Source organism: Photinus pyralis, unplaced genomic scaffold (genome assembly GCF_008802855.1).
Source record: "Photinus pyralis isolate 1611_PpyrPB1 unplaced genomic scaffold, Ppyr1.3 Ppyr1.4_LG1, whole genome shotgun sequence".
Classification (NCBI taxonomy): Eukaryota; Metazoa; Arthropoda; class Insecta; order Coleoptera; family Lampyridae; genus Photinus; species Photinus pyralis.
Genome location: NW_022170249.1, coordinates 15,336,463 through 15,359,599, shown reverse-complemented (window position 1 = coordinate 15,359,599; position 23,137 = coordinate 15,336,463). Strand labels below are relative to the sequence as shown.

Below are 23,137 nucleotides of genomic sequence, written 5' to 3'. Positions count from 1 at the left end.
GTTGCCACCAAAGTATACAACTCGATAACCGAAGTCATACAGGGTGCCCATTATGTATGGAATATATGTATATATCTTCGTAAATATCAACTGTATACAAACTTTTTCTATAGGTATGAAAGTTGTTTAATATTTTATTTCCCATAATAAGATAGCATTAAGTTGCTTTAATTTTAGAAAACAAATTATACCTTAACGAAAAACAATTCAATTTTTTTAAATAAAACTGCACCCTTTCATTATCCGGAATTTTTGTTCTCTTTTCAAGGATGTAGGTAACATTATACAAGAACATTTTTCAAAAAATTGTTATAATGAATGACATCAATAACATTAATCTAGATATCCTACATCATAATAAAACAAATGAACGTGTACGTTTCTTGAAGGCAAAACGAAATTGCAATAATTGCGGTAGCAATTTCTCCCAGAATACTCAGACATTAATTTCAAGCTTTCCCTTATAGGTTGGTTCACTGCCTTGCAGTTCAATAATGCAAAATTTTGGAACATTGACAACCATTTTAAAGCTATAGGTTCATTTTGTCTTTAAGGTTTTTAATAAAAAACGTATACACACGTTCATTTGTTTTATTTTGATGTAGGATATCTAGATTAATGTTACTGATGTAATTGTAATAATTTTTTTGAAAAATTTCCTTTCTCATCAAATGAACCTAATGAAAAGGTACCATTTAAAAAAAGTCAATTGTTTTTCGTTACTCATTTGGTTTGTGAAATAAGACGACTGAATGCTGCCTTAATATGGGAAATAAAATATTTAAAAACAACTTTCATATAGAAAAATGTTATATACATTCGATATGTACCTACCGAGATATATATACCTACTATGGGAACCCTGTAACAACTTTTGTTCCTGTTGAGCTATAGCTTCCTGAAAATCAAATTCTACCTTAACGTCCAAAGTACCCGTACACCAAATTTCAACCTGATCGGCCACTTTTAAAAAGAGTTATGTAGCGCACACGGACGGACGGACAAAAATTAAATGCTATAAAGTAGGTACACCTATGTCTGGAGATCTTAACTAAGGGATAGCGAACACAGACGAACGGGCGCGACAAAAGAACCGATACAAAACTATAGAGGATCTGAGGTTTCTTTGATCACCTTAAAACAGACACAAAGTGTTCGAAGTCGATTGCAATTTTGAATTATCGATAAGTATAGGTAGGTACCTACAGGTAGGTATTAAATTTTAAAAAAATTGCTTTTTCGGAAAGCATCAATCTTTGATAGTACTTTTCTGCAGGTATACCTACCTATAATAGGTATACATATAGAATAATTTTGAAGTTTTAACAAAGCAATTGCCCTTTTCGAATTTTGATTCATATAGTAGGTAGGTAGAAATCGCCAATTAAGCGAACTTATGAGCAAAAGTAACATTTCTCTATACCTAGGTATGCTAAGAAAATTAAATTTGGTAGGTACCCACTGACATGACGTTTTTAAATTACCTAAAAGTAAATAAAAAATTCTTCATACAATTGCCTAGTAAATCAAAACGATGGAATTAGGTAGGAGAAGGTACCTAACAGAATCAAGAACGTGCCTTAGAGTCAATAATGAGATTAATATAATAAAGTCATGAACATTTTTTTCTAATTTGCATCCTTGACGTTTTGGCCTTATAGGTACCTACAGGCTTTCTTTTAGAATCTTTAACAGAAATTTCAACGCATTGGTGATTTTAATATCTATTCACTTTTCGAGTTTTTCATTTTCGTTACTGCCACAAGAAGAAAATTTTCATCTTTATAGAAATCCGAACAATAAAATGTGATTTTATTCAACAGTAATATTACCTATCTCTTAAGTGCACAAAAATAGCCGATTCAATTTTGACGTTTGCACGCTTTCCTTAGAAAAACTGTTTAACGAAAAACGACAAAGTTTAGCTAATCAAGGCACGCCGGATATTTCCCGAATAAATATTAAATTAGGTAGGTACCTACGTAAAAAATTTTGACAAGTTTTTAACCGGTGGTAAAACTTTGACGTTTATGCAAATACATAAATGCTGAAATATCGCCAGTATAGGTACCTAACCATCATAGCTATTCTGATTATTTTACTTAGGTATACCTATGTGAAAGAAATAATCAATTAAAAACATTATACTTACTTATAGATAACGCATTCAATATTCCAGAAACTGTTCCTCAAATATTTTTATAAGCGTTACTCAGCATACCTATAGGTAGGTAGGTACGTCAATGAAACTTGTACCTATACCTAACCTATTTATTTACTATGATCTTTTAAAGTTTTCGTTATAAAACGCCCTCAAAATTATATACCCAAACTTGAACATCGATAATCGCAGATTATATGAAAATCCGATTCCCGACGAAGTAAAAACATGAGAAAATCTTAAACATTTATTGTGACAAAAATTAAATATACATAACATACAATCCTCTACTATTTATTATGTACACGATTTCCATTTCGTCGCATTCTAGAGAAGGTTGCACATTTTTCATCCACTTTAAGGAGAATATTCTCAGAAAACATCACAATATTTGTGAAAATTTTACATTTATATATATAATAGATACATTTACAATATTATTTACAATAAAGATTTAAAAAAATTATCAACAATTCTTAAAATAAAATTTAGGTAGGTATATTAACAAATCCATCCGATCACTTAAAAAAAACACAAGCAATTGATAAATAAAGTTGAGAAGTATTCGAAAATACGGCAAATCGAGAGATTTTTTGAGATTTCAAACATGTAATATAGGTAAGTATGGTGAAATTTGATGTAAAAATGAAAAGAGTCTCACTGCGGGAAAAGTTTTCGATGTTTTACACTCATGTAGTGAAAAAAATTGGAACGAGGTTTTATATACAAATGAAATTCTTACTTGCCCCTTAAGCAAGAGGGTACTGTCACAAGCTGCTGGTGCCCGTTGAGGTGTGGTATAAGGGGGTGTTGTAGTAGTCGTTTCCTATGGATGCATGTGCGTGCATCGAGTTGGGCAAAGGCGCGAGTCCGTTGTAAGGGTATTGGGTATCACCGTACATCTTCACCTGACTTTTACTTTCCATTGGAAGTAGCCTGGTTATCGAAAACGGATGGTCGGCCGAAGTGTAACCGGAAGGTTCTTGTTTGAGGTGGTTCATCGCGCCGTGGTGCAGCATCGCCTCGCTGCTCAACGAAATGGGGTGCACTCGGTTGACCATCGCGGAGAGCTCCTCGTGCGACATATTCTGTTGGTGATGCTGCGAGTGCATTCCTAAATCGCTGTGATGTAAAAGATTCATTTGATCTACGTCTAGCTTTGCGGGGTGTATGCTTAGCATCGATGATAAATTTGATTCCACAGTCTTATCTAGGTGATGATTTTTGTGACCGTCGTCACCGTGGTGAGAAGGCGTCGTTTTACCGCTATTCGACTTTTCTAAGCTGGTGCCGTGCGTCGGCTTGTGCTGCTGGCGTACCACCTCTTTTTTCTCGTCCTTAAATCGCTTTTGTCGCCTGAGGTAACAGCCATTTTCGAACATATTCCCCGAATCCGGGTGCAGGCTCCAAAACGAACCCTTTCCCGGTTTATCCGGCGTTCGCGGGACTTTAACGAAACAATCGTTGAACGACAACGAATGCCTAATCGAATTCTGCCAACGCTGCTGATTCTGTCGGTAGAACGGAAATAGGTCCATGATGAATTGGTATATCTCGGAAAGGGTTAACATCTTGCTGGGACTGTTTTGTATCGCCATTGTTATTAGCGATATGTAGCTGTAGGGTGGTTTTGCGTGTGTGTAACTTCTTCGGTATGTTTTATCGGCACGTGCGCGCTGTAGCGCCGAATTCGGGGAAGTATCTCCGCCGCTTAAATCTCCTCGTCCTGTTAAAGCGCCAACCGCTCCGTAGCCGTTCATCGACGACATGGTGCTTCCCATGCAGGCCGCGTTCATGTTGCTCATCGGTGATCCAATGGCGCTGTACCCCATCGCCGACGAAGACATGCAATTACCGTTCATGGACATCGTCGTCATTGGCATGCCGGAATTGAGCATGCTGGTGCCGAACGCCGGAGTTTGCGGAGAGCACGAATTCATCGAGGCCATTGAAACGCACGACATCGAGTTCATGGAGTAAGTAGACGTCATTGGAGACATCGGATTTGCTGTCGCCATTGTTGACGATTCGGTCGCGTACAGTTTTTGGGTCAACATAATCGAGTCTCTTTAAATTAAATTACGAAAACATTGCACCGTACTATTGCACTCTGTATTAAAATCACCAATACACATACACACGAACTCGCAACACGCGTAATAAAACTGAAAAAAACAGCGCGTTACGTAATGGTTCGTATTCAAATCGATTGAAATAAACAAACGTATCAATCGATATGATCTTAACTCGTCATCAGGGGGTTTTGTATCATTGTTTACATCACGACCGGTCCACAAACAAGTTAACACTTTAGGTATTCCAAACCAGCACTGATTGGAAAAACAAATACTCCTCGCTGCCTGTTTACTTAGATACTACAAGCTCGATGTGAAGTACCCCAAGCTTTAGGTAGTCAAATACAAAATCGTCAGGGGAGGAAATCTCCATGGAAACCGGTCAGCCAATAGCAGACAAATGGCGACAAGCGCCATAGCAACCGAAGGTTTATACAGTGATTTCATTGGTTAAATGGCCGCTTCCGTATAACTGTAGTTATCAGGTGACGCCTACGCGATTGTAACGCTTTGCCGGTGGACGCCACAACTACACTCACCTACGGACCGACGCCTTAACCGTCGCCTCATCACTAACGAATCATCTAAGTGTCAAACTTATAAGTTGTACGGTTCACTGACAAACTCAAAAAAAATCATCACCTGAAGTGTTTTCCTGGATATTTCCGAAAGTGAATAGTGAGACAGCTTTCAGGATTGCAAGGTAAATTAAATTGCTTCTCAAACGTTCCGCTTTTTCTTACCATTTACAAGATACCTACACTTCAAAGTTATAAAAGAGCGATATGCAAATTTAGAACACTCTGTACAATCGCGTTTAATTCATTTTGCAGAGCCCCGAAGATTACGCGCGCGGATAAAACAATTACGCTTTTATTATAACTAAATGTATTCAAAAAGTCAATGTTGGCGATGTCAATATTAGGATTTATTTTCTTAAACAAAAACCGCTTTGAAAGGGAACAAAATGTACTTAATAAAAACCAGAGGCTGGTTAAATTTTTCGCGTGTTAAAATTTCAATTCGGTTTGTATAATAAAAATTAGAACTTTGCTTGTTAATGTAAGTACATAAGCAAACTTAGGTGAGTGCTTTCGCGGATCGAATTTAGTGTATAGTCCAATTTTCAAAGAAAAGTTATTTGCTGTACCGTGTTTCCTCTTTTTTTTCAAAATCTTAATGTACCTACTCCCAAGTCGCTAGTGACGGGTACCTATCATACACTTATACCTACTTAGCTAAAAATTGTTCTGTATGCGTTTTTTTTACTTTCTAATGTGGTTTGTACCTAGAGTCTCTTAAAAATAAAATACGATCAAAAATATAAACAAATCGAAATTGATTTTATACTTATAGGAAATTGGAGTTATTTAACCGGCATCGAAATCCACTGACCTAAACATACCCATAGGTATCCTACATTCTTTACTTCACATGACCGTCGGTAAAATGCCTGTATTACGGGTGGGTACCTATCATTGAAAATGACAAAAATCTATTGTGCTGGCTTAATTTCTCTCAAAAACTCAAACTCAAAAAGTAGGTACTATATTTTCATGGCCGGAAAAAATTGAAGCATATGAAAGGCAAACAAAAAAGTATCAAATTAAAATGAAATTCGTTGTGAAAGAAACATTTTTAATTTAAATCGGTAAATACTAATGTACCTATAGGTATATCATAATTGTACAGGGTGATATTATTTTAACCTTCGCAATACCATATATAGGTAGACCAATTGGTCTAAGGCTCTATGGCAATAGGTACCACTACCCATGGCCTAATAAGAGTAGGTATATTAGGCCATGCCACTACCTACTTATATACCTACTTATGGCGAATTTTTCGCAACCTACTATAGGTACCTTGAGCTATAGGTTTTTGGACATCAAACGTCAAAATTTAATCATATATCGACGTTTTATATCATTTTAAGCAACTTTTAAAGAATCAAATTTTTTTCCGTCTGTATGTACGGTCATTGACAAAAGTAATGATCGCCTAATAGGTAAACTCTTCAGTATAAGCAACCAACATTCCTATCACATCGGCCTCAGTCGGTTTCTTGAAGGAGGAGATACCTTACTTTGGTATAAGCATTTGGTAGATGGCATTTCCAAGTTGCACAATATATTCAAATGTTGGTTGCGTACTATACTGCAGCAGAATTTACCAATTCGGCGATCATTACCTTTGTCAATGACTTACGTATACGACGTAGCACGTAGGTACGTTGGTTGGCCATTTTCCAAGATAGCGGCTCGACGGATTTTGTTCAAACTTATGCATATATATTAGACCTATATATACCTATTAGACATACGGAAACGGAAAATAGCGGGCCCGATTAAAAAAAAATTTTTGGAGCGCCGCAACGGCATCGAACTTTTTTTTTCAAAGAGCAGCGGAAAATTTTTATTAAATTATACGGAAGACTTTCTTTTTCTGTGTTCACCAATTATGCTAGGTTTTATCTAAAAAAAAATGGAGAACAAAAATGTCAAAGTTAAAACCTAATTGATTTGAACATTCAAGTACCTACAACTAATATTATACTTAATAAATTTGTTTGACCGTATGAAGGTTTTAGATCTTGGCACTAAGAGTATGTAAAAAACAGTTTTAGGTATATTTTTTGATTATTGGTCTTCTCGTAAAAATATTCGTGTTTAATAGGTAGTACCTACGTTTCATTTCTTTGGTACCTAATTTCGTATTTTAGCCAATCCGTAATTTCAAAGAAATACTTTAAAAAGACAAAAGTTTGCTATTAAAAAATCCATATGTCATTCTGTCGTCAAAATATAACCGATAAAAACGTAGGTATAGATATGTAGCTATTATACACCTTCAAAGAGTATTAAAGGCATAATCGCCCATTCCTAGTAAAAAATTTGAAAATTGGGTTTTGTGAAATGATATGTTCATGGTATTCGATTGATTGTGAAAATTAAAAGACGGTATCTATCCAAAAGAACGAAAAATGGTCAATGGTTACTCATAACACAATTACGCATTTGTCTACAAAAACATAATCAATATAATGTCATTTAATGTATTAATATGCGAATAACAAAATTAGACGAAATTATCCGGCAATTACCTATGTGAGGATTTATTATAATTAAATTAATGAGTTGTTTATTTGCTTATTTGTCAACGTTATAGCAGCGTAATTACGAGGCTGTGTATATGACTATAATGTACCCTATACACAGGAGTGTAGGAGAAATATATAGGTCACTAATTTCTCTTGTTAGAACATTTTTAGAATGACACCATACCGCAGGATAACGGGACGAGGGGCCTAAAAGGGACTTGGCTCTGTCACACGGAGAACTCGGCCCTTTCATTGAATAAAGATCTGCTACATAAGTACTATAAATAATTTCTGTCGTAAATTGAATAATAGCAAAGCATGAAACCTATTTTGGTAATCAATTGAACTATAAACATACTGAAACGGATGCTAGATACAAATGAAATGCGCAAATTTTTGTAACCGGGGCAGTAAAAGAAAAGTACTGATTTTTGCAGCCACCTTTTGATTTGAATTTTGAGCTTCTATGGATCAGCCACAGCCGTCTATAATTACAAGCCGTGCTGAGAATTATGGCAACACTGCATGGTAGGCCGATTTCCTAATTCAACTTGACAGATTTTGAGTGTATTTTATATGTGTTTTGGGTGTAATATTCCTATTTACCCGTTTTAACAGAGCGTGATCCCCTCTTTAAAAGCTTCGTACCTAGACTCACTGGAGTAGCGACTGGCTTAAAGTCTGCCATTCCGAATCACACCTGTTCGTTGATATAACCTCGCTGATGCGCAGCGATTTACTGTCCTTTTACCGAAATTAAGTGCTCAAGCGTGTGCTTTACCTCGACCTCTTTCGACAGAAGTTCACCAATTTCGGAGATCTCGATGGAAAACACATTATGATACAGTTACCAATTTACAGCGTTCCGAATTTTAAAGTTAAATAAAAATGTTATTATCCATTTTTGTAAATAAATAATATATATGCACAATTGTAAGCTGCCTAAGTATCTTTCTTCTATATTAAAACCGCCAAGGCGAAACACAGGGGAGAAGAAAATGCGATTTTTCAAGAGCAACAAGACGCCATTAAAACTTACATCGGCCCACCGATTGACTTTCGAACAACGTTGCCAAACTTCTCAGCATGGCTTGTAATTATAGACGGCTGTGGATCAGCCCTGCTTGAATGGAATCTAATTTGTGACATAATTTTAATTTCGATAAATCAAGGGTGCTTTTGAAAGTCCTAGGTCTAGGTACTTTGATTTTTTTAATGTTTTTATTTTTGAGGAAATCGCCGAAACAACGAGGAGGCAGGTTAGGTATACAAGGATCCACAGATTTTTTACAATAGCGATCCGGTATCCTTACTTTCAGAGCTATGGCGGGGTGGCAAAATTTTTGTAGGTATAGGTACCTATACATTTATTTACATTTTTTTATAAATAATTATAAGTTAGGCATTGCACATGGTTTTTGGCGTGTGTTGCAGAGCACAGCTTTCCTATACCAAAAGATTATATTTTGTAACAACCTTTATTGAATGCTATCTACCTATACCTATAAATTCAGTGTCTGATTCTGCAGCGTCCAATGGTTTCTTCTGACTTTCATACCTACTATTACCTTCAAGTACGAACGGGAACGCACTTACCTACATTTTTCAATGATTTTGGAATAGAATGATTACTCAAAAATTTCTGGAGGAAAAAAGTTTAACATATATTTTTTTTATATATCTAGGTATTCTTTATGTTTTCGAATAGTTTTTTTTTCAATACATGAACAACGTTATTGGGGTAACCAGTTATGTTCATAAATATATAAATAAACACTCTACACACCCTATACAGACGTTTTGCTAAATTAACAAAATTTACCCCCGGCGAAAGATATAGAGGAGGTTATTTCGAGCTATACATTCGTTAGTTGAAATTTTAACCTTTTAAATATTGGCACTTTAAAGCGCGGTTTCTCTGTAATTAATTGCTTTTATGAAAAGCATCTTTGGCTAAATTTAAAAAAAATATCTCCATAAATAAGAAACTATGCTATATATTACCTTTACTAGAAGTATCTGTGGTTAAAATTTAAACAAAATGAAACAGTTGATGTTGCGCAGCCTGCGCATGCGCACATTAATGGTCACGATTTTTCTTGGCTCAGGTGCCAGAATAAGCTACCGAATTCAAAAAGACAGACGGACAGACAGTAATACAACATTATAAACGATCTCGAGGATCGTTAATAAACGGCAAACGTTTAAACTGATGGTAGGTACATGGAAAAAATTGATTTTTTGTAAGCGGCACAGAAAAAATCCTTCTTGGTGCAACCCTCTATTTCCATACCATAGGTAACGAACCAAATAACGAAAAAAGTAGAACAATACCTCTTAAGATAAAGAACTAGTAACGACCGAACAACTGTAGGGACGGACGGATGGACAGACAAGGTGGGCACAATAGCGCATTTTTTGTGGAAATTCGCTAAAAAAATGAATTTATTTTATACGAGAATATATAGGTGGTATAATTGGTAGAAAAGTTAGAATGTAGATCGCGGTCTGTCAAAAGAACAGAGTACAGGGTGAGACAACATAGGACGAATATAAGGAAAATTACAAACACAGAGATACATTACCTAACTTGTTTTTGGGTCCTATTTAAATGATTTGAAACTCGAAGGGAAGTTTACAGGAAAAAGTAAAAATGCAATGTCAACGTCATCGAGAGACACAGTTTCTCTTTTCGCTAAATAAATTAATCTACAGTATTGAAAACAAGGAACAGTGTCACGTAAATAATTTTTTTTCAAACAATTTGAAATGATTTCAGGGGATTTTAGAGAATTTCAAGGTATTTTACAGGACTTCAATGTGATTTCATGTCGGATGCATCATGGGATTCCAAGCAGAAGTTTTCATTTCTAATGCGCCTTTCACTGTGGGCTGTGGCGAATTGACAATTGTAAAAACGTCATTGTGTCTCATTCTATCACAAAAAAGTATGTCGTTACAATATAAGATTACCCTTCCCAAGTAATGGATTGGGTATAATCTTGAATTGTTTGGACCGCCGGTCATATGTTCCAGTAAAGAAAAGTCATTGAAATGATTCAACTGAAAATGCGTTTAAACTAGGTACTCGCATAAGACAACACAAAGGCACTTTTATAGGGTGATTGAGTCCGAATTTAGTTTCACAGAATACAACTAGGTATTGCAAGGTAAAATTGAAGCAATTAAACATATACATGCGCTTGAAGAGATTTTGAGTATTCTATCTAATTAAATTAAATTATCTAATGCCGAAAACTAATTCCCTCATCAGATAAGAACATCATGGAAATTAAAAATTAACATCAATAATTACTCGTATATTTTCATTTCAGTTTTATAAGGTAATCTACACCAGTAAGAGATTTCCTTCATCTCCCTTTGTTTTTTCGTTTTAATTGTCTTTCCTTAGCTTAGAAGTGTTTAAGGTTCGTATTGAATGAAAAAAACCAGCGAAAGTTCTGTTGTTGTTTCGTAAAATTTGAGACTGAGAGTAACTGGTTGGTATACCTATGTGTCCTCAATAAACCGCATAATTTGGTCCACACGTATACAGGCTGTCCCAAATTGCAGGGTTACCAATGGGATCTCAGAAATAGAAATCGTAAAAGTATTTGGCGCAAACCTAATCTTAGTCTTCAGTCCGACATTCCCATTTTTGGGTCCATCTTGAACATTATTTTTTAAAATACGGATCCGGATTTTTTATTTTATATTTTGAAAGAGCCCGCCATTCTACGATAAAATACATATACGAGGCGAGGGGTCGTTTTTATATTCCCGAAGCGGACATGAAAACAAACGACAAGAGAAGACCAACAACAAAATTATATTTCTCAATGGTTTTCCCGCGCTTTTGAATACAGGTATAACACAGTGTCAATAGCATCTTTAATCCAGTATAAAAATATTCATTTAGCTTTTCCGCAAAATGGTCCTCAACAGGTGCTATGAGTAGTTCGTCAATGTCCCTAAATGTTGTACCTACCCTTATTCATATAATCAATCAGCAAAATTCCCTGAGAGCCCCAAAAAATGGTTGCCATTATTTTTCCTGCAGAAGGGGTGAGTTTGAACTTCTTGAGAGAGCTGAACCCCTTAACACACCACTGCATCGACTCTTGTTTCGATTCAGGATCATAATGATGAACCCAGATTCCATCTCCAGTGCAAAGTCGATTGATGATTATAATTAAATTTCGACAGCGCCCCAAGAATTGGTCACATCAGGTCTCGCCTTTGTCATTCCAATGTACTCGTGTAAAATTCTGAAAATCGTGGTTTCTGATGAAAGCTGCTATAATTGTTGGTTTTTTAGTCTTGATGCATCCTCCAGTACCAAACACTTTCAACAACATCTGGAGTGATCAGGTCAATAGGTGAACAGACGGGGAATGGGGATCATCATCCAGTGATTCTCGACCATGTTAAAACAATTTTAACCACTCGCATATAGTTGATTTAGAATCATCCCCGTATACAGCCAGCATTTCCTTGGTTTGTAAGGAATTTTATAACAGCCCGGTTTTCGATTTTACTGATTTCGATATACATATACCTATAGGTATATACAACACTCACAGATAAAATTATTAATGTTGAAATTGTTTTGTAAATTGCCACACAAGTTACCAATGTATATGTGATTAAAAAACAGCATAATGAAAAATTGCATCAAATAGCCCAGTCCGGGAATATAAAACTGTAGGGTGATTTTGAATAGTAGTTTATCTTTTAGATTTAGTTTGTTTTTCCAAACACAACCCAAGCAATCGATTGCCGAGAATAGAATTAAAAATCTTTCACCCTTCTCAAGTTATCGTTTTAAAAGTCGTGGACGAATTAGTTGTAATAAGGGTGTGTTCGAGACATAATGGATATGACTTTTAAATCTCGAGCACATTTCTTAGACCATGCGGGGTAAATGTCAATTTTGTCCATTTTTTTTATTCAAATAGAAACTTTTTTTTAATTTTATTTTTTCAGTGATCAAGGTTTCGACTGCTTTTGCTCTTTCGCCTCATCTACCTCCTTTTCACTTAAATCTTATTGAATATATCAATACTCTTTAAAAATGAAATCAGTCGTTGAATACTGTTCTGGTCGTCATGAAGGACTTCTTTCAAGTTTTTGGGCAATCCGTGCGTTTTCCGTTCATTTTCTCATATAGGTGCCTAGAAACTTTTAAAATGTCAAGAAAAAAATCTTTATTTCTAAGTGTAAGTTCAATTATCATTGTACAGGTGGTAGATAAAATAAGCACAATCCTTTGGATATGAGAAAACCCCTCGGAAATACCTACAAAAGTGACAACGATGGTTTTCCCGGAAAACTTCAGTATTATTGTTTCTGATGGACATTTTCTCTGTTATCACGTTGAATTTTGAATTACGCCAAATTGTGAAAAGTAATAATGAATGAAATTTAGAAATAATCTTATCGAAAAACCCGGATAATGACCGATATCAAATTATGGAAATTTAGTAAACTTATACAAAGAAAAAGATTGAACGTCAACGTGTAACGTAATATAGAATTGTAGAATTTCCTTTGTGTTAATTAAGTTCCAAAAGTCAACATGAAATTAATAAATCAATATTTAATATTGTTATCGTCCTAAATATAGTATGCGTGCGATAATTTTAGAAATATAGGTAAACAAAATCAATTTTATTATATTACTCATTGCTTGTTTGTCATTATCAGAAATTTTGTTTTGATCATTATCCACACATACTTCAACCACAACAGTTTCATTACAGATAAATGATGGTGTTTGCGTATAAGTTTTAATTATTCCTTATGGATTAACGCATGTATCGGTAATGGCATGATACAGCTAAAGGTCATTGCAGCGTACATGGGGAAATTTATAGGTTTGGCGTCAGGGTTTATAAAGGCTTCAGGATCGATCGGCGAAACTTTTTTAAAGCATTCATGCAAATAAACGTTTTTGAATCGATCTGAAATTTGCTAATTCTTATGTTAATGTTGAATATAGAAAATGGGTTTGTCATATTTTATGTTTATCTTCTACAAATTTTGTTTCGGAAAATTTCCACTTTGTGGTAATTTTTAAGCAAGATATCAAGAAAAGGAATTTCATACACTAAAACTAACATCTTCTGCTTTTGACGCTTCTCTAAGTACTGAAGTACAGAAGAGACAATTGCCCGAATTTCCTAAACGTCTTTCAAAAATTCAAAACAGCAAACGCTGACAAAAATGTTTTTTTAAACCGAGCAGGCCTGTAGCCAAGTTACCCAATTCAACATACTATAGATACAAATTACAATTAGACTCTTTAAAAAAACCAAACGAGGAAACAAAAATATTCTAGGGACTACAAAAATTACGGCACTCTCAATATATACGAACCTATAAAGCGAGTTTTTATTTTAAAAAAACTTGTAATTTTTGTTATTGTGCACCAAACAAGGAAACAAAGTACCACAAAATTATACAACCCTAGCAATAGATGAATCGACGAAAAATTTATAATTTTTAAAATGGAGAGGGTATAGGTATATTTTTATGTGCACTTAAAGGGTGGATTGTGGATCCTGTAAACAATATCACACAAGGAAACTAAAAATTGTTGCCCTCCCAGTAGACGAATTGTTACGAAAAAGTAAGTTTCTTTAAAATGAGAAAAGGCTATACTTCTGTACATTTAAAGGGTGGCTTGTGGGCTCTATAAACAAAAACAAAAATATTTGAAGTAGGTACAACAAAAAATACAGTTCTCATTTGTGTTCCAAAATAAATCAGAACAATAAAAAATGATTTGTCTGTTGGTTTTCATCTTAAACTATAAACCCATATAGAAAAATACTTATACACTAGGTACTCCTGATATTTCATCCTGTTTAAGAGCCTGAACCCGAGCTTTTGATTATTGAAATATTGTGCGGATCTGAATCAAAGAAACGATATTTAGAGCATGTTTGTAGACTACGAAATAAGGACATTTTTTAATTTTGAATTATAAATTTATGACCCCGGCCGCTTCTATTCGTTAACTGAGAGAATCATAAGTGCGATATTGTAGTTTACAGATTACTTATAAAAAATTACAAAAGTCCTCGTATGTGCATCGATGAGACTTCAGCGCATTTTTGGCGTGACGGATCAGTATTGCATTAGCAATCAGTACTTTATCAGAAAATTTTAATTATAAAATAAGGTTTATGCAAACATATATTTCTTTATTAATTTTCACGAACTCTAATAATAATTGGACGATGGTATGAACAGTACGACTCGTAAACCGAACAATCAACAGTGTAGTTGACCATTTTGCCAAAAACTCCGTCAATTATTGTTCCGCCATTCGTTGTCACTGTTCGGGGAGAGATGATCACTATATTGAATTTCTCTTGAAGAAATTTCTCTACCCGATTTACGACAGTTAATGGGAAATTAAAGTCTCCCATAATCAAGACGTCTTCAGTTGCCTCAATGAAATCCCCGATCTCCGATAACGCTGCAATCAACAAGTTGTTGCCTTTACTAGGAGCATCAGTGGTTCAAATTTCAAAGAAATATCTCCATAAATAAGAAAGTTGGTATTGCGCAGTCACTGCGCATGCCTACACATAATTTTTACTATTTGCGAAATGTTTGCCTTTACTAGAAGCATCTGTGGTTCCAATTTCAAAGAAATATCTCCATAAATAGGAAAGTTGGCATTGCGCAGGGGCTGCGCATGCGCACACATAATTTTTAGTATGTGCGCAATGTTTGCCTTTACTAGAAGCATGTGTGGTTAAAATTTCAAAGAAAAATCTCAGTAAATAGGAAAGTTCGCATTGCGCAGTCACTGCGCATGTCTACATAATTTTTACTATGTGTGAAATGTTTGCCTTTACTAGAAGCATCTGTGGTTAAAATTTCAAAGAAATATCTCCATAAATAAGAAAGTTGGCAATGCGCAGTCTGCGCAAAATAGAGAGTGCAATAAAACTGTCTGAAATGGGCAAATATAGACCATAGCAGCTATCAATTAGCGAAAACCCGAAGTCTCTAGGTGTCCCAGGGGCCGAGATCTCGATGGAACGGACGGACGGACGGGCGGACGGACAGACGGAAACACGAGCACATAAGCGTTACCTCAACTTCGTTGTGTTACGCTAAAAACCGCTCAGACTTGGATACGATATTTTTAACCAAAATTATACCACAAACTGTAAAACTCATCACCGTGTTATGATTTTGATTAGTTTTCACCTTGAAGTAGTTATCCTAGATAAGTCATATTAGTGACCGTAGTTAGGCAATGCCAAAAGTATATTTTATAAAACAGCCATTCCTCTACGTCAATCGGATCGGCTTAAAATCGATATACGCACGGACAAGTTTTCAAGCGGCGTTAGTTATTTCGCAAATTCTAATTAAACGCAACCACTACGGGCTTAATGAATGTCCATTGCGCCAATAACTCGACAAGACGGAGATAATGCAAAAAACCGGACCTCTCTACGATGTCTAGATCAAAAGTTTTTCAATCCGCCCAGCCACCCAGCCAGCCAGCCGGACAAAGTGAAATGATAAGCTCCTTTTTGTTACCAAAAATGCGCTAAAAAATGGGAGCGGTTCATGAATTGTTACGGACAAGTATCTTAATCGCTTGGGTCGAATACACTGCGAATTTCCACAGAAAATGTAATGGCATGTTTAGTAATTTTATTGGCGTTTATAAGAGTAGATGAATAAGGGGATGAGGTAATAGCCATCCGTTCGCTTGATCCTAAGTCCAGTTATAGAACTATTCGTTTAGTTTAAAGCATTAACTGTAAATTTACCTACACATCTTTCTAGGAATTCGAAAAGATTGCTAGATATATCAGGAAATTTTCGTTGTCTGTCCAAACCAAAGCACTTAAAAGCTGGGATTCGTAGAAGAACTGGTTTCTTCAGCATTGCACCAATTTCAGAGAAATTCAAAGTATGGTACGTAGATTCCAGATAAGTGTGCAAATTCCCAAATACGTCATTAAATTCTTAGTCCGAGATATGTAAATTCCCAGAAGAACTGTAAATTCCTGGATATAGATTTGTCTGAAAGAAACCTATACATCTTTATAAGTAAATAATTTTTGGTTGCCAACAATCGCATATCAAGAATTTTGTATTGGAACATTGATTAAATATCAAACCTGTTCATCAAGAACCGAGGGGTAATTCGCAACCCATAATTTGTACAGAGATTACCACTTTTGAACCGACAGGTTAATGATATATATTTAAGAAAAGGTTACAACATAACAAATATTACAAATAAAATTGTAAAAAAAAAAAAATTTAGCGTACCTATACTTAAAATATAAAAATTTTCATTAAATGCTGTGTGTTGCGGTAAAGTGCCTAAAATACAAGCCGCATTTCCCTGCTGAACAGCTAAACTTAATCTTTGTTTTAAAAATTCAAAACAACATTTCTCTTATGTAATTTCAAAAATTTTTTTACTAATTTCTGTAGTAATTTTTTTTTCAGATGGACTCCAAGCGCCAAGTGTTTAATATAAATATAAACGGAACATGTATTTAAATTCAATCTTATTTTCTCTGTTTTTTTATTACTAGAAGTAATGGACGAGATCGAAGATGATATTGACTTGTAATGATCCACTATCATTTTAATTAACTTCCTCTGTCCATTTAATAGTTTGAATTCCTTTACACTGTTAGGAAAGATCCCATAATATTCGCTATATTGCGTTTTGTTTCTGTAACTTAGGTAACGTTTCTTTGGTAAAATTCTCAATATCTTCCAAATCTATATCAGTTATTTGAGCAATTACTTTCCAATCTCGATAACCATTTACGAATGAAAGTTTCTTCAGCTGGATAGGGTTTCAACCCCAACGGATTCTTCTACATTTTTAAAAAATGTCGAGAAAAATTCATGTGTAGGAAAGAGTTCCTCAGTGTGGTCATCCATGATGCAGACCACCTGTGAAGAGGATAGGGTTTCAAGATGTGTCACTTATTGAAAACGCGCGTGAATCCCGGTTTAAAACTTTTGCAAACGCTTTCGTTTACAAATTTGTTATGCGATCCTTATGACAAAATCGAGGGTAAACAGTTTTTTATGCACTTTTTATGTACCCCGGGTCCAGATCCAGAGGGCTATAAAAATGTTTTGTTGAACTAATATAATATTTCTACAGAAGTGTAGAATATTAATTACACGGTGTTTTTTTTAAGACGGGTCATACGACAATATAAAGGCCTTGAGCACGGCGTTTAGTTATTTAAAATGGGGCATAAGGAAATTTCGAGGGAAATTTACATTGCATCAATTATTGTTTCGGTAATAGCTTCCTCGCGAATCATTTGCCACAGTACTGTAGAATTGTTTCTAAATGAACAATTTTATTCAAATCAGATATAAACGTATAAGGTGCTCGAATTGTGTTCCAACGGCAACCAAACAATACCCGATACTCGGCACTGAATAGCTCGCATACCACTGGGCTACCGTGTCCACTCTTGTACAAATTGTACTACATGAACACCTTTTCCAGCAGCGGAATACATGTTACTGCTTCGTTGATGCAGTTTGAGGGATTGAGATCGATAACTGTCAGTGAAATAACTAATGGCAAGGCCAAGATTTGAGAACAATTGGCGCACTGTAAATTTCCCTATGGTCCATTTTAAATAACTCACCGCCTTTACATTGTCGTATTGCTCATCTTAAGAAAACACCCTGTATAAGCATATAAGTATAATACCTACTTCAAATAGCACGGAAATCATTCTTCCCCAATATGATTTGGACTTGGACCCTTTCAGGAGAAATACCCCGACCTAATCAGTAATCCGATCCTGTATGCATTATAAGCATTATATAGGTACTAAAGTAAACTAAACATACATTCACTTGTTTTGAGCTTAAACTAAAAAACGTTCACACAGCATTTTGAGTAACGCAACTGCGCATGAGCATTCAGCATTTGTAAATGATTTCCCTTGAATACCCTTTGATATCCTTCTAGATTTCCTTGATTTCCACCGATTTCTAGTAATTGCATCATGACTTCCTCGTGATTTCCTCACTAGTGTACAGAGATTTCCCCTGCGAATTACCCCTCGTCAAGAACTAATTGGAATTATTACCAATTTAAGATTTTTTGCACCATTTCGAAACAACCATGCACTTTTAAAAATGGATCAATCCCAATTCCACGATACAACAGGCCATACGGAAATTATTCACTCCTTAACATAATCAAATATGCCTATGTCGTCCAAAGGGGGCCACCTGTTAGTACGTGGAGCGATTCTCACATCAGCTGCACTCTGTTCGGCGACCCGAGATGAAATTATGTTTTTTTTATTGAATGTATAAAGTGTTAATGCAGCTATAAATATTATTTCAGTATTAATTATTTGCTGAATAGCATAGCTAAGTCCCTCTGTTTTTATTTACTCTATGGTTAAAACAGAAGCATGTGTGATTAAAATTTCAAAAAGAATCTCAATAAATAAAACAGTTAATATTGTGCATGCGATGCAATGTTTATAATATGCGATACGTTTGCTTTTTACTCAAAGCATCTTTGGTTAAAATCTCAAAGAAAGTTGGCAGGACATTCCACAGCCATCGGATTCAAAATTTTTCTTGGCTCAGGTGCGATGATAGAGAAAAAGAAAATTACCTCTGTTGGCAGCAATGGTTATTACTTGTGGCCATCTTTATTAGGTCTAAGTACTAAAAATGGATTGCACATGTGCAGGTCCAATTTTCTTACTTATCCATCGGTTTTTTGAAACTTGAAGAACATAAGAAATAGATTGCTCATCCGCAGAACAAAAGATGCAAGAAAATATTGTTACGCATGTGCTTGATTGTGATGTGACCCAATTCTTCTGAAATTCATTCAACGGAAGCTGCTTCGTATACAAACAAATTGAAATCACGTGCCAAAAAATTACGCATACGCGTTCTTATTTGTGGATCACTTTTCTGAAATTTTAAGTGAAGAAGCTTCTTACAAAAGCCAATTAAAAACATATCAAAACATGGATTGTGTAAATGCGTAGATCCAACTTTCTTATAGTTGCGGCAAGGATTTTTCTAAATTTTTACGGTTTGTAATCATTTATTAAATGGTTGAAAACGAATTAGGCTGAGTTAATTAATTTTTTTCGAGAAAAAAAACTATTACGCTTTCAAATGCGATTTTTGTAAATCATTTACAATTATTTTTGTAACTTGTCATTTTAAAACCTAAATAAATATAAATAAAATAAAAAATATTACCTATAGCATCCGCTTAATTCCAGGACCAAACGGTTTGAGATAACCAAATTCTCTTTGGGCGAGTGAGTGTATCAATAAAATTTGAACTCGCAAGAAGTTGAGTATTTTCTACCTGTCACAAAAACGTTTCAATAAAAATCTCCCACTGTGTCCCACTCCTATACACGAACTGTACAAGATCTTCAACCGGGGTTTCTCCCTTATCAACGAGAGCGGTTTTCGGGAACATGTGCTATTTTTTTGTAATTCACGGCCAACTTCGTCTTTGAGTTATGAGCTTCTTTTGAAAATTTTTATAATATCTCGACCATGGTAAAAGTTATTTATTTCAGTGGCGTATTTCGAGGTTTCATTATAAATGTGACCGTTTGTAAGATACACATACAGCCTATGTGCCTATGTAAAGATGGCAACTTCTTAAACATAGGATAGAATCACTAAATTGCTATATTTGTATCACGAGTAGAAACCATTAATTAATGAAACTATCGAGGAACTAACTGCTCGTCTTGCTGCAGTTGAGGCATTCGAGGCGTGTGCGGGCAATTCGTACCACACATTTTTCTTTCGCATCCTGCCCATTCCCCCCCGGATAATTTGTACCCGGACAATTCGCACCCTGACATCTATCATATTTTGCACTCTAGATATTCCCACCCTGGACATTTTACTCCCGGATAATTCGCACTGGTATAATTCGAAAGTACCATTATTTTACATGACATTTCGCTTTAAGAACATTTCTTAACGGATGGTAGCCATTCACACTTTTAATTTTTTAGCGTAATACAACGAAGTTGAGGTAAAGCTTACGTGCTCGATTTTCCCTCGTCTGTCTGTCGGTCTGTTCCATCGAGATCTCGGCCCCTGGGACACCTATAGACTTCGGGTTTTCACTAATTGATAGCTGCTATGGTCTATACTCTACTCTATACTTTTCCCGTTACTCATCATTTACAGTTGTGTTACGCGACAACACCCACAAGTGAGTTTTGAAACATTTTTTAATAAAATTGCAGTTAAGTAATTTACCGCTCATTTTATAAAGGAAATCGCGGTCGTTTCTGTAGCAACAGCATTGTCCTATGTTCTGAACGTGATTTTATAACGTGCATTTGAAATAAGAATGACAGATGTCATTAGAATGCACAATCAATTGTTTCACTTTATTTACCCTTACGGTGAAAGTGATCACTTTATCTATCCTTACGGTTAAAGAACGTCTTTGCCTACCCATTCAAACCTATTAAAATGTCCATTTAACATGCTATAAAATAAAAGTTATTCTTCATAAAATATTTTGCATACTCTGAAATCGTCAGATATCATTTCTTTTCAGTGGCATACGAGGTAGATATGTCAAATAATATGAATATTGGTAATGCCGACTCAAAAAATGTCTTTTGCGCATGCGCAATCCAATTTTTACTACCCGCACGTTAGTAAGAGAAGTATTGCTTTGGGGTAAAAAATTATTCTCCACTTTTGTGACGAAAATCAAACTAAATCTCGATGATGTCGGTTTGATCGGTCCGTCTGTACTCTCATTTCCGGCTAAACGACTGAACCGATTGGAACCAAATTTGGGGATGAGCAGGTGTGCGGGTGGTACCTGTGCTAGCTACAGCAATCTTTTCATATGTTAATATATTTAAATGAAATTTTGTGTTAACGTAATATTACCTTCGGCTCTGAAGATGTCTGTCATGAGAGAGGTCGGCTTCCATGCTTTTTGATAGTTATCAAGATACCTATAAAGCCTCATTTTCTGAATTCTGAAAGAATGCGTTAAAAATTAGGACGTGAGTATAGGCACTGTCTGGGTACTAAATGTCCCTATTTGAACTATTTTTCCATAAATCAGATATACTCGTACATGGAGCGGTATCGGCCTGACAAAGCAAAATTACGAGTAATCTATCATAGATAGAAAAACATTTTTACTACAAAAATGATATGGTATTCGGAAGTGCACTGAAATTTATGTTTTGTTATACAGGCTGTTCCAATTTCAAAAATGTAATTTTTTAAGTGGAATATGCTATATTTTTTGTAGTAGGTATCATTGGAACGTATTTGAAAAAATATGTAGGCTAATATGTGCATAATGTTCTGGACATGCATGGCTATATAATTAATAACAAAAATGTCTAAAACTTATGTTTTCATCACAGGGTACTTATTTTCACTGTCTTAGTATTAATGCACCAAGTTTAATACCTTATTACCTATTTTACTTCACAATCAATGTTTTTACCTATCTTATTATAATTGTACTACCCCTTAAATTTATATGCAATGTGCAGTTTCCTTTTCTTTCAATTTTCGCAAAAGCAACTTGAATCCGCCAGAGCTTTAAGATAGCGTGGAAAAGCGAAACAATGTAGACCGCAAATATTGTGGCTAGTTAATGATAAATGCGAATATAGTATGCATACGGCATATAATAGGGATAAGATCTCGCTCGCGAGTAGGGGTTGCTTAAATGCGATACTGTATAATAGTTTGGGTATCTAAAATATTGTAGAGGGTATTTCAAGGGATGATGAGAATCGTGCGTGATTTTTAGTAAAGCTTGCAGATTGTCCGACGGGTCTGTTTTCAAGAGATACCAACTAATTCGATTTTAATAGCCACACAGATTTTTTTTCTATTATTTTGTTCTCGTAGTTCCTTGATTTTCATTTTATATTATACGTGTCTGTAACCTGTAAGAATGTTTACGTATTAAATAAGACGAAACAACCCAAACTTTTGAATTGCAATCCCTTTTCGGGTGATGCATTTTAAAAGATGCAACATGCCTGTAATCGAGAATACAATTTTTGCTTCAAAGGATCCTCGGTGCGAAGGATGTGGAGCACTTTTCTGGTAAAAATACCATCCAATGCTTCATCAAAAATGAATGAAAATCTTTCACATCCATACTTTGTAATTGAATGGCGTACACCCTACAAGCTACACGAACACCTCACTTGATCCCGTCAGGGTCGATTAATTTTTAAACTTGTATTATTAATATTTCGAAGCCGTTAGGATATTATAACATCTTGTAAGTTTTATCACTCTTGTGATACAAATTTGTAATCGTACAACATTTTAGGCCTGATGATGGCTTGTTAGCCGAAACATGTCGCATTACAATTAAAGATTACCTATTCCAAGTGTATGGGGAAGGTTTTGTGTTCACTTTCTAACAATTGTTTAAAAGCCTGACATACATTCATAATCTACCCTATAGGTACCTATAATACGAGAAGAAAACATTCTGGGCAATATTGCATTTTCCCTTTGTAGATACCGGTCCTCCATTTTTGTTTTCACTTCTACCTACAGTATAAGTATACTCGTATCTCATCCAGATGTTCCACTGGCCCTATTATTAGTACCCTCCTCCGACTCTTTGTTATTGAGATATTCGTTTCGACCTCAGCAATAGTTCAGAATATGCATTTTACCTTTGTGAGTACTCCGACACACCATTTTCGAGGTATGATGAATTACAACCAATCTCGATACCGAGTCGAACTC

The 23,137-nt window shown here is 35.2% G+C and overlaps 1 protein-coding gene and 1 long non-coding RNA gene across 2 annotated transcripts in view; one reads left to right on the top strand and one right to left on the bottom strand.

Moving 5' to 3' along the window:
• Positions 1-2,655: 2,655 nt before the first annotated feature.
• LOC116160365 (protein fork head) lies at positions 2,656-4,553 on the bottom strand. Its single transcript, XM_031473554.1, has one exon. The coding sequence runs from the start codon at positions 4,216-4,218 to the stop codon at positions 2,929-2,931; it is 1,290 nt and encodes a 429-aa protein (XP_031329414.1). The 5' UTR covers positions 4,219-4,553; the 3' UTR covers positions 2,656-2,928.
• A 160-nt stretch (positions 4,554-4,713) lies between these two features.
• LOC116160366 overlaps positions 4,714-23,137 on the top strand; it is a 28,946-nt gene continuing 10,522 nt past the window's right edge. The window contains exon 1 of the long non-coding RNA XR_004143194.1: positions 4,714-4,939. This is a non-coding gene — a long non-coding RNA (uncharacterized LOC116160366). The remainder of the gene's footprint in view (positions 4,940-23,137) is intronic.